The following is a 27,801-nucleotide window of genomic DNA, read 5'->3' on the forward strand; positions in this document are numbered from 1 at the left end:
ACCAACTACCGCCCGCGGCTTGGTAGTACCTGACCGTATATGGTCAACAACTCCGCTGCCCCCAATGAGAGGGCGGCGGGGGCGGGCCAGAGCTGGGGCGGGGCGAGTTATGGGGGCGGGCGGGGGGGCCGCGGGTGGTGTTTACAGTCGGCCGCGTGCAGTTTCCTGTTGACGTGCGGGGAGCGGCCGCGCGCGGGGTAACGGCTGTGGCGGGGCCGCGCTGCCCTTCGGCCCCGCGGGTAATGGTTAACCGGGCGGCGGCGAGGGATGGCCCTGCGGGCCCTGAGCTGCCCTCCTGGCCTGCAGGAGCCTGGCGGGGGCCCTTCGGCTCGCAACTGCCTTGGGCCGGAGCTGGTGCCACCGCGCAGCCCCGGGGCCTGAGGGAACGGCGGCCTCAGGCCTGGCCCAGGGCTCCCGGCAGCACTAATAAAAGCCGAGGGCTTGCCCAGCTCCCCTGCAGGCCTGTTCCCCTCGGCCAGAGCGCGTCCCTGCGCCCCACTGGTGTGACTGCTGAGATGTAAGAGGAGAGCTGACAGCAGGAGAAGGTTCTGGAAGGTGCTGGGGGGCTCCCAGCAGCATGAATGGATCCTTTGAGAGCGGAACATTGCCATGGCAGATGAAAGCTTGCAGCCAGGCAGGCGCTGCTGGGCCCCGCTGCAGCACCCGGGGCAGACAATGGTGTTGCTAAGTACCAGGAAACGATAAGCCGGCACGACCAGGCGGTGGAGTGGCTGGAGAGTAATGAAGCAAGGGAAAAACGGGCGAGATGAAGCTAACCACTAGCTCCACTGGGCTTGTGATGGCCCCCTACCTCCTCCACCTTCCCAGAGTGATTCTGGGCTCTTTCCTGCAATTTGTGCTGCGGCTTAGACTCGCCGCGAGCGGTTTGTTCACTAACACCTCTGACCCTGGCTGGTGTTTTGTGGATGGCTGCAGATACTTCTGAGCTGTGAGGATTAATGGCTGAAGTTCAGGAAGGTCACGTATTTGACCTGAGGGGTTTGCAGCCTCCACTGCTGCAACATAAATTGCCAGAGTACTGTCTGAAGTCAACCAGCTGGTAACCATCTTCAACGTCTCCTTTAGAAACTCTGCAAAGTACTCCAGGCCTTGGGGAGGTCAGGGCAATTTCTCCTCTTGTACATATGTCACTGCCCGAACTGGAGTGAGAGCACAGCTGTATGGTGGTGGCAGTGGGACGCATCAAGAGGTGACCCATCTTTTTAAATTTTTTTTACAAGGTTGAAACAAACCCAGGAGGGAAGTGAGGAGGTCTGTAGGCAGCAAGGTGTAAATATAGCTGGGAAAACAAATCTCTTGAAGGATCAGAGAGAACCAGATGTTTTTAGAAACTTTGCAGTCTGGTTTTTGAAGGAGGAAAGGCTGGCCACAGCCCAGCAGGGCTCTCAGGGAAGGTTGCAAGCCCTTTGGAGCAGGGCAGTGTTTAGGGAGGCAAAGTTCATGGGCTCGCCACTCCTGGTGAGGAATAACTGCGCGTTGTCTCCAGGGCTCCTGAACCTTGGTTGTTCTACACGTACCTGACAAAGCGAGTGACAGCACCAGGGAGGGGGCAAAGACAAAGCAACTTGCTTTGCTGTGTAATAAACCCGTGAGCAGCTGGACTTTGGATGCAGTGCTCTGGTGAGTGGAAGGTTTGCAGGCAAACATACTTCCTTGTTTACACGGGCATGCTCATAGCTGCCTCCCCGGCAGAGACGTCCAAGGAGACTCCTGAAGGGCACATTGTGGTGGCTGGTGAAATGCGTGTGAAACGTGTCCAGCTTCAAAACTCCTTTTTCATCCACATTTTGCAGGAAGAAGCAATATAGTGAATTCCAGCTGGGTCTGGGCCATAGCAACGCAACTCGTGGTGAACGTGAGCATGCAGACTAGCAGTGGGGAGCCCTGAGGGCTGGCAGAGGTGGGCTCACAGCCAAGGGATCCCTCTGCTATCCTGCTACTCCTGTCCAGGAGCCCTGGTCCAGTTTCACCCTGATCCTCTGCAGTTCGGGTGCTCTTGGTCTGCACAGTGATGGCACCTGAGGTTTCAGGCTCCCTTTTACCTCATGGGAGTGTTTACATCCCTTTGGGAGGGATGTCAGGGGAGGGCCTTCCACCTTCCTGGCCTTACTGCCTCTCCATTCTCACCATGGTGCAGGCCCCAGGGCTGGCAGCACCACATAAGAGGGAAGCATGAGCTCAGGGAGGGTGAAGGGTGAAGGTGCAAAACACAGCCCTGGTGGCACCACCAGGGTTTGCGGGACTGTTGTCACCTCTTGAAGTGACCATGGTGCTGCAGGCTGCTTCTCCTCCAGCCCATGGGATGTGGCTGTGGTGTTGGTTTGCCACGCACAGGCTGTCAGGGCAGCCCAGCTCCCTGCCCCACTGCTGCCAGCAGCTCTGTCTCCATGTCACCCACTCTCCTTCCCCCGTGCTGCTGGCAGTGGCTCTTGCAAGGGCCGGAGGAGGCAAGTGGTGCAAATCCTGCCTTTATGTGTGCCAGCGCCTGTGTCCCCCAGGCCAGGCGGGGGTAATGGAGCTGCCATCCACTGGAGGTGCTGCTCTTCAGCCCCGATGCTCGCTCTGGGCTTTGGGGTTTAGAGCAGAAGGGCTGAGCCCGTCTCTGGCATGCTGCTCCTATTGTACTTGTGTGTGACATACCTCTCATGGAGCATGGCCCTGAGGGAGATATTCTCCAGCAAAGGCCTGTGCCCTCCCACATGACAATAAGCCTCTCGGGGGCCCAACCGCTTCCTCCAAGCTCTGGGGAGCTGCATGGCCCGGGAAGGACCTTCCTGCTGCTGGAGGTTTTGCACAAACAAAAACCTCCTGCCGTGGCTGTTTCCCAGGGTGGCCCAGTGCTCGGCTGTGCCAGCGCCCCACTGCTTGCCGGGATGCCGGCTCTCCCCTTGGCTTCCATGCTTAACCCATACAGCCCTGGGCTCTCAGCAGTACAGCGCTGTCCCTGTGCGAAGTCCCCTCCTTGCCCTGCTGCGTGATGCAAACTTGGCTCTGCTTTGCCCCCATGCCTACAACCTGTTGGCCACTGCTGGCAACCTGTTCCCAGCATGGCACAGGGAGATGGAGCTGCTAAGCTTTGCTGTGCCGGGTCTGCTCCTGCACCGAGCCCCAGACTGGCTGCTGGGGTGCAGGGTGAGTGCATGGGAAGTTACAGGTTCACCCTGCTTGCTTTCGGGCTGGTGGTGGCACACAAGCTGCTTGCATCAGCCCACTGCTGCCAGGGCACATGCATATTCCCAGCACCGAGGTGCATCTCTGAGCTGTCCGTGCAGGCAGGGAGCAGCTAGGACATGCTCTGGGGCAGGAGACACGGGACGGGTGTTGCTTTGCCGGTCAGTAGACTCCATTCCTCCCTCTTGGTGCAGTTTCTGTCATGAGAAACTCCTGCATGGAGAGGCTGGTTGAGCAAGAGGCACTATTGCTCTGGATGCCAGTAGGATCCTGGGGAACACAGTTGGCAGTACCCAGGTGCAGGATACCTCTCTCTCATGGTTTCCTGGCTGGATGCAGCTGTTGCCAGTTCCCTGGCTTTCCTCTGTCCTTGCCAGCCCTGCTGTGCCACAGGATGCAGCAGAGCGAGGTCTGGTCCTGCTCTGCACCCATTCCCCTGCAGCATGTGCCTCTCACAGCCCCGCCGGTGCAGAGTGGCTGTGCTCAGAGTGGCCACAACAACTGCAAGGGTAATAACTAGCCGGAAGCACGTTTCCCCTCTGGTCTGTTTGCTTATTCCTGCTGGGTGTGTTTTAGCTTGTGTTTATGTCCAGCAAATTCCACCCACCGCCCACTCACTTGCTATCATAAAATCCTGCCGTGCTGGCAGGCTCAGATCTTAGTGGCATCCTATCTCCCCACACCCCAGCCCTCTTTTCCTGCCTGTCCTCTGCTCCTGAGGCCGATTTGAGAGATTTTGCAGCTCCTTCATGTCTGCTGGGGATCCCTAACTCCACCGCTGGGAATTTGGGTCCCCAGTTCCTTTGCAGAGTGGGCCTGTCTGCAGCGTGTGTACAGGAAGGTGCCTCCCTTAACAAGCCACATCTGAGTGGCTTTTCCCTGCGTCTTTGCAAGACTCTGTGCCAGAGGGGACAGGGCTCAGTGTTGGGACATTAGTGGGGGCTCTTCTATGCCTCTTCCTCCATTCCATCCTCCTGGCCCTTGCATGATAACGTGAGACAGCATTCAGTTGTTCCCTGCTCTCATGTCCAAGCCTCAGACAGCTCTGTTCACTTTCCTGTGTGGATTATCTGTGAGAGGAGGAAACAAGAGAGGTTTCCCCTTGTGAAAGTCACACAGCCCTGCAGCTGGGGAGGCTGGCTGCCTTCCTCTCCTGCTGGCAGTGAGCCTCAGCCAGGAGCAGGTACCACCCTTGAGAACTGGCCCAGGTCATGAATCCCTATGCCAAGCTTCCTGAGAGGTGCACAGCTACCCCAGCTGGCCCACACAGACCAACCGTGCCAGGCGGAACGCACCACTGGCATCATGTCCTGGTCCCCAGCAGCCAGCAGGAAAGGGGGCTGATGAGGATGATTGTGCTGCCTGAAACTCTTCAGTAAAAAAACTGCCAGCAGGTTAATCTGGGCTGAGCAAAACAGCCTGCTGGGGCTGAGCTGTTCTGGCCAGGCACCCTCAACGTAATTCCTTCTTCTTGCTTTGCCTTTGTACAATTTGCAAGGTGCATCCCTGTGCAGGGTGTGTCCCTGGGGATCCCCTCTGTGCATCCCTTCTGTGCATCCCTGTTGCGGGGTGTATTCCTGGGCAACCCCATCCAAGGTGTGTGTCCGGGTATCCTCCGTGCACACCCTCCCCGTGCAGGGTGCACACCCTCCCTGTGCAGGGTGCACATCCATCCCGTGCGGGGTGCACATCCATCCCGTGCAGGGTGCACATCCATCCCGTGCAGGGTGCACACCCTCCCTGTGCAGGGTGCACATCCATCCCGTGCAGGGTGCACATCCATCCCGTGCAGGGTGCACACCCTCCCTGTGCAGGGTGCACATCCATCCCGTGCAGGGTGCACATCCATCCCGTGCAGGGTGCACATCCTCCTTGTGCAGGGTGCACATCCATCCCGTGCAGGGTGCACACCCTCCCCGTGCAGGGTGCACACCCTCCCCGTGCAGGACGCAGCCCCGTGCCCGCTCCCCGCCGCCTCCCGGTGCAGCTCGGGCCCGGGCCCCGCGGGCAGCGCCCCCTGCCGGCAGAGCGCACGGTTGGTCGGCGCCGCTGCGGGGCCCGCCGGGAGTTGTAGTCGCGGGGCGGGCGGACTCGCTCTCCCGGCGTGCCTCGCGCCGCCGCCGTGGGTGCGGGCCGCTCGCCGCCGTCGCGCCGCTCCGCTCCGCGTCCCCCGGCCCGCCCGCCCTGCTCGCCGCCGCCATGGGCTCCCTGCTCAGCCGGCGCATCGCGGGCGTGGAGGACATCGACATCCAGGCCAACTCGGCCTACCGCTACCCGCCCAAGTCCGGTGAGGGCCGCGGGGCCACCCCCCTCAGCGCCGGGTCGGGGGAGGGCGACGGGCCTTCACCGGGCCCGGTGACCCCCGGTCGCCCCGACGGGGACAGGCGTAGCGGGGGGCGCTGCCGGGGCGGCCGGGCCGCGGGGTCCCCAGGGGAAGGGGTTGCGGGAGTGCCCGTCACCGACCGGGCCGAGGGGGGCCCGGGGCTGGTTCTGGCCCAGCCCACCCAGCTGCGGGGCCTCCCCGGTGCGGAGCGCCGAGGGATGGATCTTCCCGGGACGAATCTGTGGTGAGAGGCCGCCGTGGTGCCCTGTTCGGCTGAAGTGTAAGGATGCAGGAGGGCCTTTTGCCCTGAATCTAATACTGAAGCCGTTCGTCCGTCCCGCTGCTGGTGTCCGTGGCCGCCCAGCTCAGGCGCTGCCCCTTGGTCCTGGTGGGTGAGCAAAAGCTTCGCTTCTCTGCTCTGGAAACCCCACGGCAGCAAGCCCTCGGTCTGCGGCCACTGGGACATCTCCAGCTGGTAAAGGGGGAGAGGCAGCGGAGTTTGGTGGGGATGTGGAAGGAAAAGCGAATCTGATGGAATCTGGGATGGAAAAATTCCCACATGACAGTGTTCTTTAACTCCTTAGAATGGCGGCGGTTCTTACTTGGGCACTGTTGGACTGACCTACATGGGTATTTGTTTTCCAAAGGGAGACATTCTGAAAACTTAGAGTTGTCAGCAGTGCCACTTTTGTGAAGTTGGGATGAGCCTCTGACTCACCTTATCTTAGACTGGCTTGTGAGATTGGCTGGTGTAACTTGTTTATTTCTTTATTCTTGTCACAAAATGAGTCATCAGGGAAATTCAGGTGCTCTTTTTTCTTAAAGTATCCATTTGCTTAGAAATTTTTCTGAGTTTCTGATTTGCTAGGGCTTTTCCAGGCAGGCTAAAGAATTTGCAGAGTGGCAGTTTGGGTTCTCTCACTCTTGGGTGCAGATGCAACATAGCCTTTCTGTTCAGACACTCGAGTTCTCTGTGTGTCTGATGACAGCTGGTTGTGACATCCTCAGGACTGTGCGATAGAGGCAAGTAGGTCCTCCCATTTTGTTTGGAGTAGATACAAGACCTTCTCAAATAGAGTCTTGCCATCATTATACCTTGTTTTGTTGCAGGTTGCCCTTCAGCAAGAATGCTGATGTGGAGGACATGTAAGGGGGAAACCTTCCCAGAAAAATTCTTCAGCTGTTTTGGCTCTCTTAGAAAATGCAAACTGCTTTTTTAGGGAGGTGGCAACTAGTTTATTGGGCTACTAGGAAGGACAAATGTCACTGCCAGGAAACCAGCAGGACTCTGCGTGTCCCTTGGATGGCTGGGGGGGCTTTCGCATTGTGGGAGGCTGGATGGACATGAGCTGCCTGCTGAGCTATAGCTGTGGCAGCGTGGGCCCTGCTGGCAGTTTCTAACAGCCTGGAGGTTGCATCTGATTTCTGTTGACACTTAGACAGGATTTTAGATATGGACCAGGTTCATTATAACCATCATATGCAATGAACATTAAACTGCTACTTTCAAGTCATCATCCTGTTGTTTCTATACTGTTGTAATTACCCGGACTAGAATTTAATGGTGTGAGAGGTTTTAGCCAATGTGCTTGTATGTTCACATGCACCATGGAAGGGGTCTGTTGATGCAGATGCTGCCAAAGAACATTCTGTATGTGATACCTCCCTTGTAAAACTGAAGAGCTAATGCTTTCAGGCAACTGATTAAAGAAAAATATTGGTATTTCCTTTAAAGGCTTTGGATACAATTAGATGCCTGTTAATTTTTTTGTTGTTGTTGCACTTCCTTGTTGTCTTTCTGAAAGCGTACTGGCTTTAGGCTAGACCTTTCTCTTTGCCGCCTTCTTGTTTATCTAACAAGGATCATCTTGACTGCAGGAGGGAAAGGAGCTGTCCAAGCTCAGGATCATTGTAGGCAGAAGAAGAGGTCATGAACACTTCTAAGGTAGAGATTTAAGGAAGGTTACTGAACACCAGAACAGTAAGGGCTGTTAGGATGGCACTCTCTTCCCTTCTTCAGGTGGAGTGCGTTCAGAAGGACACTGTCCCTTCTGGTGCTATAGTCCTATGTGTGTTTGACGTGGGGCTGGAAAGGTTGGCTGTGACTGGTCCAAAACCTGGCAGTGGGGAGGGAAGGTGACTGGGAGTGTGTGTGGTTGTATTTGATTTAAGGAAGCAAGCTGGAAGTAGTACAAAAAGTTCTTAGGCTAAATGGTTGTTAACTGTGTCAAACTTGACATGGTTGCTGTGAGCCCTGTACTGCACCTCACTGCTGGAGTGGAAGAAACCAGTTTTGCATTGGCTGTGTTAGGTGATTGTTTGGATGTGTGCACTGGAGCGTTAGCCGGGCGCACAGGCAGGCTCCTGCCTGCTCAGAGGTCCCCCGAAAGTGAGGGGGATTACCTCAGGTTACCTGTCCACAGGAGTCTCATTCATTCAGCACTGAGGACTGTCCTTCACCTTTCGTGGTCTTTCCCTCCGAGTCTCTGGTTTAAGCAGATCTTAACTTACTGTGGGTGTCTGGGCAAACTGCAGCGGCTTGATCAGCTCTCGTCTGCGATCGGCATTGGTTTGAAGGATGCGAGTGCATGTTCTGGAACAAATACACCACTTCACAAGAAGACTGTGTTGTGAGAGGACATAAACGCAAAGTGCAGGTATCCTGGCTGTAATTTAGTCATTGTGTCAGCCTTCCTGTGGAAAGGAACACGGTTACTTCACGAGGTCATACCAAGTGGCAGCACCTTGTTGAGTCACAGATGGTTGCAAATGGCGTGGTAAATATTCAGTTCTCATTTATTGACTTTTGATGTGGTTATTGCTGAGTCAGTCACGTGCTCTGTGGAGGATTGAGTGAGTTGTTGTGGAATCCACCTTGGTCTTTATAAGCCAGAGTGCCTAATGAGGCATTTGCAGATTGTTTAACAGCTTTGTTGCAACCAGTATGCAGTTTTGTAGTTATAAATCTTGTGGAAATGCACTGCTTATGCCTTGGAAGGCTCTGAATATGGATCATTTGTATTTCCCCTCCTGCATCTGTGGGGCTGAGGCTGCTGAAATGCTGCAAGATAACACCTGATTCTGTTCTTTAATACCTCTTCACTGGTATGTTTTAACCTTTTTTGCTCGCTTCACGGAGACTGTGCTGGCATTGCAAGTGCCTGACCAGTTGTAAGGGAGTATTGGATGAGGGCCTGGTTTGTACAGAAGAATTAGTGCTCTGAGGAAACAGGCTGAAAATGGGTAATCACAAGGAACAGCCATGGTCTTTGCTGTGCTTCTCTGCTTGAAGTGGTTAAAACAATCTGTGTTCTTGCATGCAGTCTCATGATGCCCCTATTGCTTTAGCAACCGGTGAGCAATGCACCAGCGTTTTCTGCAGCTCCTTCGTCAGCTCATCTGTCTTTCTACTGAGTTCATCTGCAGTGTGGAGCAGGGCAGGGAGCATGTGCCCTTGAGATGGCTTTTCTCCTCCGGAGCAGGCTCTTGGAAGAGAATTACAGACCCTGGCCATGTTTGGGAGGAAAAAAGAAAGGTAGATTGCTCCACTCTGAAGCTAAACTGCTTTGTGGCTTGGGAGTGATGCTTTAATCAAAGAAAGGCTTTTAAATAGGAGAAGAGTACCCTGAGTTCTACTCAGTCTGTCGCCTTGTTCTCAGCTCATGAGCCACATGTACCACGACAATGTTGAGACAGGAATATGTTCCTGTATTTCACATGTAGCTCTCGTTGCTCACCTGCCATGCAAAGCACAGCATGGGGTGGTTGTGTCCATGACTCCTGCTGTAGTTCTTCAGCCCAACGTGGTGACGCCACCACTGCCTGCCGTGGGCTGGTGCTTTCCTTTCCTGCCTTCTCCTCTGCTGTTCATGAGCACCAGACTGGAGGATTCGTGGGCGAGAACCAGTTGCTTTTTTACTTGTTTGTTGCTGGATTATATTTTGCCCAGCTCAGAGCTGTGTTCCTGTTTGCTACATGATGGCTTTTGGTGGCCCAGCAGGGATTGGCGATGAAGAAGGCGAGAGAACCTTGTCCAGCCGTGGGTCTGGTTCAGGCTCAGGCCGTCCCCAGAACCATGCTGTCAGTCCATCCCTCGGCATGCTGCGGTGGTGAGCGTCTGGCTAAGTAATTAAAAAAGACTCAATTTCTATCACTTCACTGTTAATTCTAATAATGGTAGGAAGCCTAAATGGGTATCTAATTACTTTCTGTGCGATACAGCCCTTGTTTTGATGGGGCTGCAGCTGTGTTGCCGACTCTGTGCTCCTGGCTGTTGTAGGCAGTGTGTGATTTCTGAAGGCTTGCAATAGAATATCTCTTTTTCAGCTGCTGAAAGCTGTGTTATAAACTTTTGAAGGCAGTTTGCTGCCATCCTTGTTTGTTACTTTTTCTATTGAGACCTTGTGTATGCAGTGGCTTGTGTAGCCATAGCAGCACTGACAGAGCCCTGGGCTGTTCTGCTTGCCAGCAGTTTTGCCTCTGAGCTCCTCAAAGTGACTTTCCTCATGCTCTTTGTGACTGGCACTGACTGCGTTTCTTGTTTGCCCATGAAGGAAGAGACTGTGGGAAAAAATCCTTCACATTGCAGGAGGTGACTTAGCAAGATGAAGGGAGCCTTCAGTCTGTGCGTGGAATTGAAGCTGTGGTTTCTAGTTAGATAAGCGCTGCTATGTTGCAGGGGGTAGCATGTATTTGTGAGAAACCCTAACAATTTGTTAGAGATCCCAAAAGTAGTTCTTAGTGGAGCAAAGACGGTGTGGCAGGTGCCTTGAACATGCTAGTTATGCATCTTGGTGTTATTCCAGTTGTACCAGAGAGGCCTTTTCACCCCAGGGTGCTGGAGGGGCTGCCCGGCGATGCTCTCCTGGGCTGCTGGCTCCCCTGGCATATGGGGTGTCAGTGTGGCGAGCAGTCCTTGCCCGCTGGACCTCTGCATCCTCTGCCTGTGGGATGCAGACCTTTTTCCACAAAAGAGCATTACTCTGAATTTGTGGAATCCAGGTTTAGTGAGACGTGTCGAGCCCCAGGATATCTTGCTCCTAGGATACAAGGGAGCTGTGTGACTCTGATGCCAGGTAGTCAGCTGCTGTGCCACAGAGGCATCCTGCACAGTTGTCGTCACAGTTAATCAGATAAAATGCTCCAAAACCACATTCCTACTTGACCCATGTGGAATGCAAAATCTATTCCTAAACCCCAGTGTTCGTCATGCTTTTCTGAACCTTAGTATAAGTATAAACCATGGCAGTGTTATATCTCAGCTGGAGAGGCTGTATCGAGCTAGCTATGCTTGGATGTTCTACTCAGATTAGCTTTTTAATTTGTTGCTTCTGGGAGGGATGGGAAAAGGTTGCCTGTCGTTTGGAACACCTACATCTTGTTACGCTGATTGTGTAAGATAGGTTCTAGGTAGATTCTGGACCTGTGCTGAAGTTGATTGTTGTATCTGGAAAGAAGGATGTGTTTCTATAATATAAACATCTGGATGCCTGTAAACTGAGCTCAGCAATAGCTGAGCGCTACCATCATCATTAAAGCACTACCATCTGTGCAGAGTAAGAAGAGTCTGTCTTGAAGCATAAAGGCAAAATGGCTTAATGGAAAAAACAGAGCCATTCATGAAAGCCCTCCCATTTTGGAGTGAATCATGCTTGCTCCAAGCTAGAGGGACTGCAAATCCTTCCATAGTGCCTCCATAACCATTCAGATGATTAGTTACTGCTTCTGTAATGACTCGTTTTAAAACAAATTTTATGCTGTCTGTGCATTGCACCTAGGGAAGCAAATGTGTGTTTGGCTCTGTCCTTTCATCACATGCATGAAAAATCCCCATTCTGAAACTTCAAAGGAAATGGCTTAGGTGGAGCCTTTTATTTTAGTTCTCTCCTGATACTTATTTCTCTGAAATTGTAACTCCATAAAGTTCATATTTGAGAGTGTTTTCCTGAAGTCTTTCTATGGGGAAGCTACGTTTGTGGTGCTCTTGCACAACTGAATCAATTCAGATGACTTTGCCGTTAATCCAGTGCTCCAGAATCCCAGTGACCATGCACACCTTTTGTCTCCTGTAATTTGCACTGGAGTGTGTCACCTTAAAGATAAATGAAACAGATCTGTGGTGAAGCTTTCAGAGGTTAAGCTCAGTTTAGTCAGTCCCAGGGTTTATCTCTTCCAGACATCCATGTTTCTGCATTTAGAACTGTCAATGCTATTAATAAAATTCAGCATCAAGGCATATAGTCTCTAGCACTCACAGTAAAGGTTTTGTGTGGTTCTCGCCCTGGGATATGAGAGTAAAAGAGGTGAGGGAAGGCAAACCTGGCCAACAGGAGTTTGCAGTGGGAGGAAGCCTCATCCTTCTCAGAACAGGTTGCTGGTGTTTGTGGGACTGGACTTCACACTGGAAGGCGGAGGAATGAGAAGGAATTCATCTGAATTGGGCAATATTGAAAAGAGCTGACTCTTACTGCTCCCCGTTCCTTCTCCGGAAAACAAGTTAAAATTGAATGATCTCCACTGTAATGATTTATAAAAGGGTTTCTCCTCCACCCTCCAGCTTCTGCTGTTGGCAGTGGCCATCAGCAATACAGGGTAGGAGTGAACTAGCAAGTATTTTCTATGTCTTGTGCTCTTTTATACTTGTGAATTAAAAATTGCACAGACCAGCTGTTCTCTGTGATACACTTATTTAGAGTGGGTTTTTTTTTTATTCCCGTGTGTTTTTTTTTCTAGGAAACTACTTTGCAAGTCACTTCTTTATGGGAGGCGAGAAGTTTGACACCCCTCACCCTGAGGGCTACCTTTTTGGCGAGAACATGGATCTAAACTTCCTTGGGAATAGACCTGTTCAGGCAAGTTCCTATATGCTGTCTATTTTAACCTTCTATTGTCTACCTATTTTGGCAAAACTTGTGTAGGACTTGTAGAGGAGGATGGCACAGACCTAAGAGACCCTCGTGACTTGGGGAGTGTCGTTCCAGTCTGAGGTGCAAGAGCATTTCCCCACTCTTGCCCCAGGTTGCTGGCTGCTACAGCTATTCAGGTGCAAGCAGGGTTTTTCTAAGAAGCAGTATTCGCTTTCTAGGCTTATTTTCACTTCAGGCAGAAGTAGTGGGAGAAGAAGGACAGCAACTCAGGAGCACAGATTTTGGGACTGATTCTAGTTGCCCACTTGAGCGAGTGTAAAAAGTCTGCAGAGAAGGCTGATCTACTCTCAGAGCCTGGACTTCACAGGGCTCCTGGGCACGTTGGATGGACTCCAACCAGTGTTCAACATGTGCCGTTCTCTGTGTAAATGAGTGGCCTGACTGGGTGCAGGGTTGTGTTAAGACAGCTCTTGATATTTGGTGATGTTTTATTTGCTTTGTAACCTAGGTGGGCTGCTCAGAAAATCTCTCCTTTTGTTTTCCCATTTGGATCACAGAGGTATTTTTGGGCTCATGGGTGTCTTATGAGGTTCTGAAAAGCTATCTGCTCAAGTGATTGGCCTGTGCTTTTATTGTGAACAGGGAGTAGCACAGTTGTGAGGGACAAATAGGAATTTTATGCAAGTGTTATGTTTTGGATTTCTCTTCCATCTCAGAACTGCTTAAAAAGAACCAAAAAGTAACAGAGCAGGAGCCATTTGGAGATGTATTCAGAGTGTTGGAGAAGGAACGGTAAAGAGCTGCTTGCTGTGCCAGCTCTTTTCCTACTTATTTCTGCAGCTTCAAAACAGGAAAAATTGATGTCATGGTTCTCATGTTCAGAAAAGCTGTGATTATTAGTTAATACATGCTTGTAGTGTTCGGAGGCAGTTCAGTATCACCCTTGTTTAACAGATGTGGGAAACTGAGGCGAGATGACTCAATATTTGAATTGGACCAGTGACAAGCGTGTTCTGCTTTCTGAGTTGTCCTTGGGCTGTGCCATTGGTCATCTCAGCACCACAGTTAGTTGAAAGGACTCTGCAGGGTAGGACAAGGGAGAATCTGGAAGGCATTTGTTCAGGCAGAAGGTGCAGATGAGCAACAGGTTTAGGAATGAGGGACTTTAGGTGGAGATTGTTCTGAACTAGCAGTGCTATGCAGGCACAGGGATGCTCAGCAGGTATGCTCTGGCATGTCTGTGTGCCGGGCCTGTGCAGGACAGTGGTTGAAAGCTGACTGCTTCTCCTTTGCTCTGTGACTGGCAGCTGCACAGCACTCCAGTGAAAGCAGAAGATGCAGCTGTTAGCTAAATATCCCGTGTGCTGTAGGGTCTGGCCTTGCAGAGTTAAATTGGCTGCATGTCTCAGCCTGGGCTTCCGTGCAGACATCCCGACACTGAATTTCATCATTTCTTCAGAGGGGAGTGGGTGCGAATGCTATTAACACAGTGGGATGTTTGCCAAACAAGTTTAAGAGAGGGAGGCTGTCGTGGAATATAGTTTGCCTACGTAAAGTTAATGCCCTTTGGCTGCTCTGATTAATCTTCAAGGAAAAAGACACTTGAACACAGAGCAGCAAAACTGCTTTCTGGACATGGGTCAAGTTTTCGCTCTGGAGTAACCGAGGTCTTGACTGCTCTGCGTAGGGCAGTGCTACCAGCCATAGTGCCGAGCACTCTGTGCAAGGAAAGCAGCTGCGGCTGCCCTGTGAATTCTCTGCTGCCTGTGGCACAGTGTCTTCTGTGGCCTTCTCCTGTCGGTCAGGAAACAGCACATTGTCCCTCAGGCTCTGGCTGTTGCCCCACCAATATGCTTCTGTGGCCCGAGGGGACAACACTGAAGGGTTGTGTCCTGGAGCTGCCCTGAAGTTCAGCTGCAGCAGCGTTTGGCTGCCTGTTTAGCAGGCGACTCATTTATAAGGAATCGTGTATATTGGCAGTCCCTGGTACTTCTGCTCCATGTCAGTTGCTCTACACCACTGCAGAGCAATCAGGAGATGTGTTTGAAGGACCCCCAACTCTAATGAGGCTGCATGGTGACACTGGATACACTCCAAGACACCTTCCACCTGAAAGCCTGTCCTATATCTCTGTACCTTTGTGTCGTGCCTTTGCTCTGACTTGGAGCTCAGCCATTGCTCCAGCTTGAGCACCTGCCAAACTTGGCAGTCGTGTGAGTGGATGTTTCAGCTTCAGACTTCACCAAGGAGATGGGAGATCCAGCAGGCAGGTCTGCAGCTGCACAGGTTGCAGACACCACACTAATCAGTGTCCTTTGCATTTCTCACTGGAGATTCTGTGACCAGTAAGGAGAATTACAGTCTGAAGCATTATCGTCCTTTATTTAAAGGACTATCTGTGAGAGAAGGCCTCTTGGCTGTAGAATAGAATGAGGCCTCCTATCCCTGTCTCCTTCTTTTCTTTTCCAGAACATTTGCCCCATTGTTTCGGAATAAAAAAGAGTTTTCCCCCAGTAATCCATGGCTTCGGGATGCTGATTAGCAGTCAGGTCACTGTTTGCATGCTGTAACATGCATGGGAGAGCTTCCTTTCTTTAGTGGAAATAAAAGCTTGTGAGAGCAAGGCTTTCCAGACTTAGAATTCAGGGTGCAGAAAAAGAGCTTGTGAAAATGCCGTTTCTTAAAGTGCGTACTCCCAATATGAGCTACTAGTGAACCAGAGCTGGATTTTTGCCATGAAATATGCTTGATTAAGATGTAAATATAATTCTCTCTGTTGTTCCTTGTGGCTGTTGTATTGAGTATCTTTAAAGGCAGATGTTTCTTGGTTTAGGTAAATTGTGTACCAGGTAACATGCTGCTACCTTTTATAGTATAAAAATAGGAGACTCATTTGTCTTTTTGTTCCAGTTTCCCTATGTAACTCCAGCTCCACATGAGCCAGTGAAGACACTGAGAAGTTTGGTGAACATCCGCAAAGACTCTCTCCGACTTGTGAGGTACTGTTATTGCCTGAACCTTTCGTTTTATTCAACCCAGCATCCAGAGCTAAACTGTATTTCGTAGGGTTTTGGAGAAATAGCTGAATTCCCAATCCTTCTTGCTAGATATGGCCAGAGGCTTCTGTGTTCCCTTGTGATCAGAGCTTTCAGGTAGTTTATACGCTCCTTACCCCTAGACTTGAGCAATCTGTGTTTCCAAACAGGACCAGTGATATATCTGTCTCTACAGGACAGACTAGAGTGGTAAACAAAACCATGAAATCATGAGCATGGACAAAATATATTAGTCAGGTCAGTAAACCCTACAAACAGATTCCTTTCTGCTTTTTTGTACAAGGAGAAGCCAGAAAGCTGATTCTGGTGCAAGTCACAGGCCAGGAGGACTGATTGGTCTTGAGTGAAACTTCCTCAGCTTTCTCCCGCTGCCAAGTTTGGCTGTAGTGTTACACGTTTGTTTAGATGGCTTGTGTCCTGTGCATAGGGGAAGGAGGTCTGGGTAGTTGTGGGGCTCGGTTACCTTTCACTGCTCAACACAGATCTGAACCAGCGCTAGCTGGATTAAATGCCAGTGCTTCGACCTGCAGCCGCCCTCTCTGAAACACATGGCTGAAATACAGGGGCCCAGCGTACAGTGGTTTGTTTTGGTCTGAGCGACTGGGCAGATGTCCAGGCATCTGGACAGGCAGAGCATTTCCCAAAGATCCTTGAGCTGCTCTGAATTCTGCATTTCAGGCACAGGGCTGGAGTACTGGCAGGGGGCCAGCTCCAGCTCCCAGCCAAGGTGGTTTGAGAGCGTGCTGTAACATGAGTAATTTGAGTCATAACTGCACAAAACCCTCAGTTTGTTTTTATGTGAAAACTGGAGGTTTTTTTTGTTCTGTTTTTGGTTTGTGTTTTTTTATTGTTGGTTGTTTTTTTGGTTTTGTTTTTTTTTAGTGAACAATACTTGTGATTTCAAAACTGATTGAACAGGAAAAGAGGGAAGAACTTCTGAAAAAGTAACCATTAGTAAACTGCTCTGAATGCTGTCTGGCTTTTTCAGCTTAAGGGCAAACTACTTCTCTAGGAAAAAGTCCTCCTTTCCTCCCACACTTGCTGTTATTTTGCAGGCTTCCACATAAACAGGGTAACATCTCTCAGAAGCCAAATGGGAAGTGGCTTTTTCACGGGGAGCGGCTTTGCTGTGAGTGGAGGAGTTGGTGGGGTTTAGTATGTCATCTTGCTTTGCCTTTTTGATCATAACATTGGATCAGCCATTTGTCTGAAAGGTGGTCAGTCTCTTCGGCTCTATACATGTGATTGTGGAGGCTGTGTAATTAACTTGTGTGCATGACCAAAATGCACACCTAGCAAAGTTGCTGGTTTATAAATCTGTGCGTGCATCTGTGGGCACCTCACATCAACACTGTAGGTCTTGACTAAATGTACATTGTAAACTTTGAGTGCAGGTGGAGACAGAAGAGCTCTTGAACCACCTGAACCACTCCTGAGCCGCCTCCTTGTCTGCCACATCCGTTGCAAAGAGAGAAGGAATGCAAAATGTGTGACTTTGTCTTGCTACTCCCCTGAAGTTACATCGCACTGTTCCTGCACCTGAAGGTGGAACATGAGATGTCTCTGCCTCTCAAAGTGTGCACCAGAGGAGTCCTTGCTTGTTCCTTGGTCCAGCTACCAGCTGCCATAGCAGCTCATGCTGTATTTCCTTGCCCGAACTCTTTCCTGTGTGCCAATTTCCTTAACCTGCAGCACCAGGTGTGTTGCAACATGAAGATGTGTACACAGCCTTGCTGTGACTGTCACCGTTGGGCACGTACACCTTGCCGACTGCTCAAGTGATGGCATTCCAGGCAGACAGGGCTCTGACTCTCCCATTTCCCAGCACACACATCCTCCAGAAACCTTCTCTTCAGGCACTGCAGTTGGTGGTGGCCCCTCAGTGGTTTCCCAGGGCAACAGATCTATTCTAGTCTAGGTTTAACCCCTTTTCTTGGAAGGATGAAAGCATACTCTGAGTGCTGTCAGGGGCGTGCAGAGGTGAAGTTGGGAGCAGGAGGGAGATCTGCAAACCCGTGTGCTTTTTGTGACTTCCCTGAGAAGACAAAACAGGCAATGGTTTTACTAATGACGCATTGCTTTTGCATGATCTGCCCCCACCCCCAGATGTCCCACTTTGTTACTTGGGGCTGTTACAGGTCTGTGGTGTCAATGGGCATCTCTATGTTAATACCCACCTAGATATGCAGTGAGTATAGGTCTGTGAAGTAGCTTACATCAATGCTTGCCTGGGAGGGTGCTGGTTCTCCCCCACCCTACTTCTTCTGGAAGAAGTGGCAAGTGTATCGTAGCCTGGATCCCTCACTGCCAACCCCAGATCAGCGGAGGATAGCAGCAAGAGAGAATTTGCAGAAGCTTGTGCTCCTGCTTTCTTGGACACACACACATTTGTGAGTGGGTTGTTGCCACCTGTGCTCTTGGGTCAGTCCAGCCTAAAATGTTGATGCTACCTCCGTGTTTTCCAGGCAAATCTGCCCTGCTGCCTGGAGTGTTTCTGGTGTACAGCCTTCAAGTGCCATGATCTTATACTCTGAAAGCAACTAGCTTGTGTGAAAATACCATCTTGCTCTATACTGTGTATTTTATCCAGGATGCTGCAGGTGTTTAGACGCTCAGTTCTTGGGATTTCTGTGCGGGTTTTGTGGGTTTTTTTAAATTATTTTTTAATTTATTTTTTAATACTAGCACGTTGGGTGTATTCTAGCTTGCTTTGCTGTTCTGACCTAGGTGAACCTCTGGTAGAAATCTTATTTGGAGCTCTCCAAGTTCTTCAGATGGGAATGCAAGTGTATGCTATAGTGATTCACTAGGGTTACATTAGTACGTGTGTTAGGTATTTGATTATGCTGCTCTTAAATTTTATTTCGCAGCCTCTGTATTAAATTGCTGAAGCTGAACATTTCATTCTTGTTCAGTCTGGTGTTAAGTAAAATTCATGCTGGAACCCTCTTAATTAGGCAGCAGTTATTATATCTTGGTGAACTTGGTAAATAAGGATTCCCTTGATGATTTTTAGGTTGAATTATGGAGGTTTGCCTAGCCCATTTCTAACCATTTTCAATAGTGCAGCGTATTCATCGAGCCTGTTTAATGACGAGAGAGGCTGGTTGATACCGTGAAGTCAAAGACAGTGCCAAGCTTTTCCTGAATAGTTTAGCTGCTTGGCTTTGACCCCGGCGTTGTGGCAGTTGAGGTAACGCTGACGGACAAGCGAGGCTGGAGCTGGGTAGCAAATGGAGTGGTGGTGTACAGATCTCAAAGGCAAGATTGCAGGTGCTACCTACAGTCATAGGGTTACAGTGGGATTTGAATTTACATATGGGAATCTGCATCTGCCCTGCCAGTGAATCATGTCCATTCTGTCACTTTGTGCTTCAAGGGCATATCTTCTCATGGTGTGTTGTGTGGGCTGCTTCTTCCAGGTCTGTTGGTCTTCCTGGCCACTCCTGGCATGACATAACTCACAACTCATCCATGGCCATAACTTGCTTCTTCAGCGGATTTGTTACCTGCCTGTTCCAGCAGCAGGGAGAAGGAGCAGTACTGGGCAGTGGTGATCACACAATGGGATCCAGCTGTACCATAGCCCAGAGCCAAGTTACGAGTCACCTTTATTAATAGAAGTAACTTCTAAACTCATTCTTGTATTGGTTATCATGCATCTGTTACACAGTTAAATGTGTTAATTTTTGCTCATTAAGTATGTGCAAGCTTCAGTCATTAGCAGCATTGAAGATTTAGTTGATGATCTGTACATTTAAAGGTATTGAAGTTCCTATATTCTGATGCTTTCTGATCTGAATATCACCTGTATGATGCTGGAGGTACCTTTTGCTGAGCTTCAGGAGTTCTTTGTGTTACAGAAACCTTGTTTTTTGCCTATCATGCACCATTTAATTTGCAGAGTTAAAATAATTAGGCTTTAGACTTAACAGGCCCGTGCAAGATTTCTTTAGTCACATACTGAACCTAATAAGATTTAAAAGGAAGGAGAATATTGTCCTAAGGGTTTGACATTCAAGAGATCACTTATTTGTCTCATTCTGTGTCCTGGCACTGTAGGGCAGGGTGAGATTCCTCAGCACCATTGTTACATGATTCATGTTAATAACTTTAGTCAAATCCGGGAAGAACCTTCCTCAGAGGAAGGAATGGTGATCTCCTGGGAAGCACCAGGTAGCAGCCCATGGCGCCTTGCCTGCCCAGAACATCTGGACTAGAGTACTCTTGTCCTGATTTCCAGAGGGGTCTTGATGATATCTCGTATGAGTTCTAATCCTCTGGCATTGTCTTTCAGGTATAAAGATGATGTTGACAGCCCTACTGAGGAGAATGGGAAGCAGAAAGTCCTGTACAGCCTGGAGTTCACGTTTGATGCAGATGCCCGTGTTGCCATCACAATCTATTGCCAGGCTACGGAAGAGTTTGTTGGTGGCATGGCAGTGTAAGTCCTGGGCTTGTGGGCACGTGGAGGGGCACAGGAGCTCTCGGGAGATGAGCCTGTCAACATCTCATGAGTCAGGCCTGAGGGCAGTGCTGCCACAGATGGTGAAGGGGGAAATGTCTAATTCTTCTGTTTTGTTTTATATATTCTGATAACTTTGATTATTACTTTCACTTTCTTCCCCCATATAGCCAATATCCTCTCTTATTCCCTTTTCGGTTTAGTTTTTTTTTTGGGGTGAGGGGAAACTGTGCTGTGTGCAAGAAGGGAAGGGAGCTTGCAGCTATACGGTTTGTCAGCAAGATGTTCTGTGAAAGTAAAGAAACAACCACCTTTCCCTTCACATACTACCAGTTTTTTTCCAGATCACCTAACTCGCTGGATTTCTGTGTTCCTGTGACAGGAGCATCTGGGCCACCAAGGTGAAGTTCAGTGTGACATTTACACAGCGAGTCTGTGTGGATTTGAGGCCCACCTACAGCCCCTTTTGGGACAAATGACCACCCTAACACAAGTTGTTGTGAGATGGCTGTTGGAAGGATTTACTGCCTGGAACTGTCTGTGTGGTTCCTGCCAGGTGCATATACTAGCCCCTGGCTAGCTGCAGAAAGAGTGGTCAAAACGTCATTCTTGGAGTCTTTCTCATATCCTGGTAGTGCATCCCTATGGATTTCAAAACCTTTTTATCTAAATTGGCATGTTTAAACCATTCCAATCAATGCTGTATCCCATAAGACTACAGAAATGTTTCTCTCTGTATTAAGAGCAAAGGTGACTGAAATGTGCTGTCTGTGGTGTGAACTGGAGACACATGAGCTGCTGGTACGTTATGACAGGCTTCCGATGGCCGTGGGACAACGAGTTCTTTTTGTTCCATGGGTAGAGGAAGATTGAGGCTGCAGAAGCTCTTGGCTTCCTCGTATAGAGGCTTTTGGCTGATCAGCGGTTCTGTCCATGTAGTGCTGACGACTTCTGCAGTGGGGATCTGGATCTGGGGGTAAACTTACGTTTTATTGAAGGGATCTGCAGAGGTTTCAGCAGGGAGAAATATGTATGACAAACTATAAAATGGCTTACATGTTTTATGCAAAGTATAAACATCCCACTAATGATCAATGAGTAGTGTATTTTTAGAAATGAGACAAGCTCAATGCTCCCATCCAGATGTGCATTCCTCCAGACTGGAGGATATCTCAGTCCAGAAGTTTTGTATAGGCCCCTTTTATCCTTCTGTTGCCTTTATTTTGGGCAGGTAATTAGCTCTTTTTAAATGCTTGAAAAATCCCTCTTGACAAACTCTGAAAATGCATTCTATTTAGATGCAGTTTTTCCTGAGCAGAGCTGAACGCAGCAGGGTGCCTTAGAAATCCTGATAAAGTTTCCGTGTTCTGTCTCTTAGGTCCTTAGGTTTCCTGTGAATTTAGTGCTAGTGAAGGTGTTGGAATGGCAGCCTTGGAGATTGAAGTCCTCTTTTCCTAACAGGTACACGTGGAGAGGTGGCCAGTGTCCCTTGTGCTGCCCTGCGGCATTCCTTGTTTTTTACCCAAAAAACTGTGGGCTTCTGGGGAGAGCTGAGGGTGCCTATGGCCAGGGTGGATGTATTTACATTGCCAGACTTCAGCCATGGCTTAAATCAGCAAGTCTTGTTTTAAATCGTTGATTTTAATCTTGGTTTGCATATTTGCATATTGGTTTACCTTGGAAGATAATTTGTCACTGGTCAGTAACAATGAAACATTTGCATTTACAACTCAGTGTAAGCTTCATATCAAATTTTGTGCCACATTTTACAAAGAGCTTAAGTCTATAAAGAGTATGTGTATACGTGAAAATGTATTTTTTCAGACTTCTGGTTTTGCATTTTGTTGTGTTAAAATGGCAAGAGAGAAAGTTATTCTAAGGCGAAAATGTACTTTTGTTTTTTTAACCTGTGTCTTGAACCAAGCTGTGTTGGAATGGAAGTGCAACTGAACCACCCGAGACCAGCCGTGTAGCGTTCTTGTTAGTAAACTGCACTGTGTTGGACTCTGTCTTGTCAAGTTGTGCCTTGAATAATAATTGTTTAATGAAACTATTATAGTTACTGAATATAACTAACTGTTTCTGGACAGAGTGTGATTTCAGTCTTCTGTAACTAGTTGCTCTCTTCTAGGAACTGTTGGTTGATTGGAGGAGGGAAACAGTTTCTGCTTCACTTAAGAACACATTTTACTGAAATTTAGTGCCATGCACTAAGCCAGTGACTGTCCCCAGTGCTCTTGTCTGTTCTTTAAAGCTTATGCAGCAAACTTGAACTACCTAATTGCCTTTTAAATTTAATTTGAACAATTCCTAGGCAGAATTTCTCAAAGTTAACATAACTGTCAACTTCAAAGAAAAATATTTTTTAAAATACAAATTTTTTAATCCACCCTGTCCATGGTCACTGGGAAGACGGATCTCTATTCAGATGGCGGAGGAGAAGCCTTTGTTCGTGCAGCCTACCTGCATCTGCACGAAACCAGGATCAGTAGCCAGCAGTCATTACCTGGCTAACGAAACGTAGCTGACGATGCTGTGTCACCCTGCTAGGGTGGCAGCAGTCCCCAGTGCACTAAACCTTTACGTCAAAAGTCAAAGCACTCAGATTCAGCTCTTGCTTCCACTGCTGGCCTTTTATTTAATAAATCATACTTTAATTTCCCTATAATAGAGGAGTGATGAGCTGTCTGTCTCTGCTCTGGAGTTCTTGGACAATAAATGTTATATAGGTGGGGGGGGGCTGCATCAGAAGCCAGGGAGCCTTTTAGAAGGCATGATCCTGATTTCATGCAGATGTGTAGGTAATAAGGGCTGGGGGAAGTGAGATACAAATATAGACTTTATAAGCTGCTTTAATTCAACCCAGGCTATTTTTCCATGTGCAAGTGGCTCATGAAGCACGTCCTGGGGCTAGTGCAGCTGCCCGAAGTAGGCATCTCTGCTTCTCTGGATTTGCTGGCTGCTAGTAAAAACCTTTTGAAGCTCTGATTTCAGCTTTGCAAAGCAATTCTGAAAGGGCACTGCTATAATTACTTTGATTTATTCTTTTCAAATTCTAGTGGAAAAAAAAAATCGGGGCTGCATTCTTAGAGCTCTAAGTGCAGCATGTGCATTTTTAGTGCATTAATAGGAATGCAGCTTCCCCTTGCCTGGCCTGGTAGTTTTTCCTTTTTCTCAGTTTCTTTTGGTGCTAACAGCTACATTCAAGGAACAAGCATGTGCAAAAGCTGCACTGTATATAAATTCAATACATTTTTTATTGCTGGGTTCAGTACTTGATTGGGAAGAAGACGCTATTTAAAACAAAAGACTGGTTTTTTTTTTCCACTCTCCTAAGTTGATGCTAAATTTTAAAATAGGGGAAACTTTCTGGACCCTTGTCAAAAGCAGAAAGTTTCTCCTGCTCCGCAGCCTGCAGCATGGCTCCTTAGAAGCGCCAAACAAGTTATTCTTGCTTCCCTGCTGAAACAGCCACTGATCCTGATAGTATCAGCACTCCTGCTCATGTGAAACTCCTGCTACGAACGTTATTATGTCCATACAGTTTGGGGTGAGGGGAGGTGGCTCTCCCCAAGCAGAGGCATTGCTGCTTGTAGAGCCATATGCTGGGCCTGCCCTCAGAATTAGCTGCTCTCCATGACCAAAGGGAAGCGTTTCTGTCTGCCAGCCAGGAACCTTCCCCTCTGGAGTTGCTGGGGCTCTGTGTAAAAGCTGGTGGCTTTATCAGCGTGTGCTACCTGTCCTAACCTGTCTCAAACGAGTGTTCAGCAGACTTTCCCAGGTAATTGTGCTGAGATACGCTCAGCTATAGCATTTCCCAGCCAAGATCTTGGGAACACGTAGCTCCCAGCTGCTGCTTGCCTCTTTCCTGAGCTCTTGAACTCTGATTTTCATGGGGATCTGCATCGTCGCTGCTGTGGGACCACAGCTGACCAGTGGAGTCTGGAGAAGGTGCATGTGCGGCTGTAGGTGATTGCAGAGGTGTCTTTACCTCTGCAGCCCCATGCCCAGAGAGGGGACCCAGCACTTTCTGATGCTAGGGCAGATATCTGTAGAAGCCTCTTGGATGAAATGGGAGTTAGTATAAATCTGGAATATGTCATACCTGATTACTTTGTGGTGAGGCTAAAGACTCTTTAGACTAAAACTCATTAGTTTTCAGAGGGCTGGCTGGTGCATTACCCCACAGGTAGCAGAGACCAGATCTGCCTGTGTCCAGCATCTCTTTAATGGCATGGAATTAGCAAATTAGCAGTGACCTGCCTCTGAACAGCTCAAGATTCCAAATATCCTCATCTTTATTTATTCTTCTGGTTGTGTCCACTTTCTTTGGTTTTGGAAGCTGGCAAACTGTTCTGCTGTGCTTCTGTTTCCTGTGGCAGTTCCCCCAGAGAGCTGTAGCACAGCGTCTTCCTGAGGATGAGGATCTGCTCTTATTTTCGGTTAGTGGTGGATGTGCACTTGAGGTGTTGGTCTCAGATCTGGCTGGCTTGGAGTGATATTTCTCAGTTTGTCCTTTTCTTTGGCTTCAGCTTCCCAGCAGCTGGGTAGAAAGCACTGAAAACACTGGCTGGGGAGACCATCATAGCAGTTTGACTGCCCAGCCACGAGGACAAGCCTTGTATTGCTCAGTGACACCGAAACACAGCAGTACCTGTCAGCTTCAAAAATGTCCTACAAACAAAGAGAAATTTGCTGTCAGAATCTGTGATGCTAATAACTAGTGAGCTGGAGAGGTGGGTCCGTGCCTATGGTAGAGGCGATGGGCATGTGCAGCAAGGAGGGGTTCAGCCTTCTCAGCCAGAAGGTGAAGGGTGACCAGGATGGGCCCTACCTAAACCACATGAGAATCTCTGCCTTAGTGTGTAGGAGGTGCCAACATGCAGGTGTGTGAGCTGTACATCACTACTCACTAGTGATCGCCCATAACCGTGTGATTTCCCCAGACAGATGAGAGGATGCTCCACATCGCATTTCTACTGCAGGGCTGGCAAGACTCTTCAGCAGCTCCTAGAGAACAGCTGAGGGACTCCCAGTTCATCACCTGCCTTCTCCTGTAGTAACTGGTTTGTGTGTTTGTACCCTTAGATGTCTGTGGTTTAGGAGGCAGGTTTTTCTTTTGGAGGAGGCTGCAGAGATGTTCATATTCTGTGTGTGCTTTACGAATGCATCCTTTCCCTTTCTGGCAAAAGCCTTTACATGCACATTATTAGCCTGTTCCTGGGAGGGCCCCTGGGACTTTTCCAGCCGTAGATATCTTGCTGACTAGCAGGAAGGATTGTGTAGTTAAAACATGACAGCAGCGGTTGTTTCCTCAGGGGAAGAAGTCAAACCAACCCTGTAGCTGGAAGCTCTTGAAACAGTCCGTTCTAAAGACATGAGCAATCTAGGCAGATCAGGAGCTGATGATAAATATGACATGAGAGCTTTGAGTTTCGCAGTCCATTTTTATGACAAAGATCTTTCTCTTTGGACAGAAAAGGTTCTCTTCTGTCTCCTAGCAATGTTGCCAAACTTTCTTATTATAAAGAGAAAACACAATGAAAATAGGTCAGTCTAGCTCTGCAATCCTTACTCTTTTTCAGGGCTGTGCTGTTTGTGTTGTGGATCCACAAATCAGTGTACTGGATTTGTTGCTTTTTAAAAAAAATATCTTGTTTGTTTTGAAATGCCTGCTACACTCATCGCAAACATCCTACCGCAGTCTCTTAAGCTGATGGTGGATGTGACACTGCAACAATTATGTATTCTGTCTGCGTATGGAAGTTTGAATAGTCAGTTCACTAAATGAAATCCAACTGCAACGGGTAGCTCAGCACATAGCTGTTTTCATTAAAGCTTGCGTAGTAGAGACAGACACTCAGGTATTCCTTTGGTTGTTTAATAGCCTCTATCTATTCAGGGCCTTTGAAAGGTGCTATTGCAGCTTATGGCTGTGGACTGTGGTGATTAACATGAATTCTTTGTGCAGAGAGATTTCTCCTGTGTGAAGAAATCGGAGACAAGTGCTGTTTTCTGCTAGGCGCAAGCCTTTACCGCTTTGATCCGGACAGACATCGGTCCCCAAGGGAACGCTGTATTGTGCTGAGTTCACAGGCTGGAGAGCTAAATTCTATAGGTTTCACCAAGCAGACAAACCCTCTGTCTTTTAACGAGGGCTCTGGCCTTTGTGCCTCTCTGCGTAGCTGTTGTGTAAGCCGCCGGCACTGGAACCGTGAGTGTGGCCGGCTCTGCGGCGGGTTTGGCAGCTGAGGACAGACCTCGGCAGGTGCTGGAGCAGGACGTGGCTGGCAGGGTTTCAGCTGCATGATAAGGGGTTTGTCTCCTTCTTTCCTGGAGTGGAAACTCAGTTTTGGAAGGAGAAGACTGGCAGGGGCTGCAGAGCACCAGCTTAGCAGACGGTTAACTTCTTCATGGAGTGGGACCCTCTTGGGGCTGGATCTTGCCTAACTATGAACTGAGACTCAGGACTGTGGCCTTCTTATATTTTGGTAGTGTTTCTTTTACCAATAAACATCACTTTGAGTTGAGACACTGTTCAACTTCCCTCTTGCCCAAAAGCTGACCTCTGAGATCCTGGCCCAAACTGAAAGAGGAGCGTGCAGGTGGAAGAGGGAGGGTCCTGCGTGCTTGCTCCACATCAGCTCCTGGCCTCTGTGAACATCAGCAGGACATGACTGGCTCTTTCCTCATCACATCATCCTCATTCATGTAAGAGCACATGGAGCCCGCCACAGCCTGTGGCAGTGGAAGAATTGGTTCCTGAGTACCCTCTAAAGGTCTCATGTAACTCTGCCTTGTCCTTGGTTGACTGCAGATTGCTGTTACTAAAGAAAGAGGATGTTTATTTTGTCCACAGGCTCTTCACAGTGCAGGCTCTTGGCCGTTACCAGTCAAAAATGGTGCCTTTGGGCACCATTGCTATGTGCATCCTGTTTTTCTTTGAGAAATGGGGTCTGGACAGTGCTGTGCCTAACTCTGAGGCAAACTGGCCAGGGTCCTCACTTGGTGCTTCTTGATCAGGAGTCCCAGCGTGCTTGTAGTAACAGGAGCTGGTTTTTGACTGTCTGAGACAGCCCCGGTGACAGGCAGAGCTGAGCATGAGGAGCACAGCGGTGAAGAGGTCTGCACGAGTTGGGACTGGTGCCCTGCTGAGAACATCCCCAGGCACTGATCAGGAATGAGCAAGAGGGGGAATCACCCCCACACATAGCTGTTGCATCTCCAGTGAGCACGTAGCAACAGAAGTTTAATTCTACTTAGCCAGAGTTCCTGAAAGGCTCCCACCGGAGCTCCTTAAGGTCTACAGGTGCCTGGCAGCAAGTCTGGACTGTGTACAGGTAGCAAGTCCAGACTGCGTACAGGGAGACTGGGAATAATTGTAGTTTGTTTCCTGTGCTCTCAAAAATCACTCTGATGTCACAGGGCTTCTGATCTGCCATTTCTCCAATACACAGCTGGTTTTGGGGGTGGAAGGATTTGGCATGGCGAAGGAAGGAGTCAGAGGGGGGTGTAAACTTTGCTTTGTGGGAGTAAAGGTGTGTCAAAGGGCTCACGGGAGAAGACAGGCTGCATGAATCCTGAGGACAGAGCTGGGGGCTGCTGCTGCAGTCAGCAGTGTGGTCCCTCACTTTGCGGGTGATTCTCATGCTGTCAGGGGTACCTGAGCAGACAAACAGGTTTAAAGAAATGTGACCAGGGATTTCTGCTTGGTCCTGACCTAACAGGACAGACTCCACTTCTCCATTGTCCTGAGCTGCCAGTGATTGCAAGGTGGTTTTGTCAGACCCCCTGTCTGCATGGAGACCTGCCACAGTGCAGTCTGAGAAGCAGCAGCCCAAATATTCAGATTTCAGCGTTTTTGCAGGGAGAGGCAGCATGTTGCTCCTCTGCTGTCCT

At 49.2% G+C, this 27,801-nt stretch overlaps 1 protein-coding gene across 2 annotated transcripts in view; it reads left to right on the forward strand.

Annotated features, from left to right (window-relative positions):
• The first annotated feature begins 5,306 nt into the window (after nucleotides 1-5,306).
• Nucleotides 5,307-27,801, forward strand: part of MGRN1 (mahogunin ring finger 1) — a 51,866-nt gene continuing 29,371 nt past the window's right edge. For both annotated transcript variants that reach the window (XM_080354092.1, XM_080354093.1), the window contains exons 1-4: nucleotides 5,307-5,479; nucleotides 12,248-12,366; nucleotides 15,292-15,380; nucleotides 19,735-19,881. In XM_080354092.1, coding sequence (XP_080210218.1) covers nucleotides 5,392-5,479; nucleotides 12,248-12,366; nucleotides 15,292-15,380; nucleotides 19,735-19,881 — 443 coding nt within the window. In that variant the 5' untranslated portion in view covers nucleotides 5,307-5,391. The remainder of the gene's footprint in view (nucleotides 5,480-12,247; nucleotides 12,367-15,291; nucleotides 15,381-19,734; nucleotides 19,882-27,801) is intronic.

The sequence above is a fragment of the Nesoenas mayeri genome, assembly GCF_963082525.1.
Source record: "Nesoenas mayeri genome assembly, chromosome: 15".
In the NCBI taxonomy this organism is placed as follows: domain Eukaryota; kingdom Metazoa; phylum Chordata; class Aves; order Columbiformes; family Columbidae; genus Nesoenas; species Nesoenas mayeri.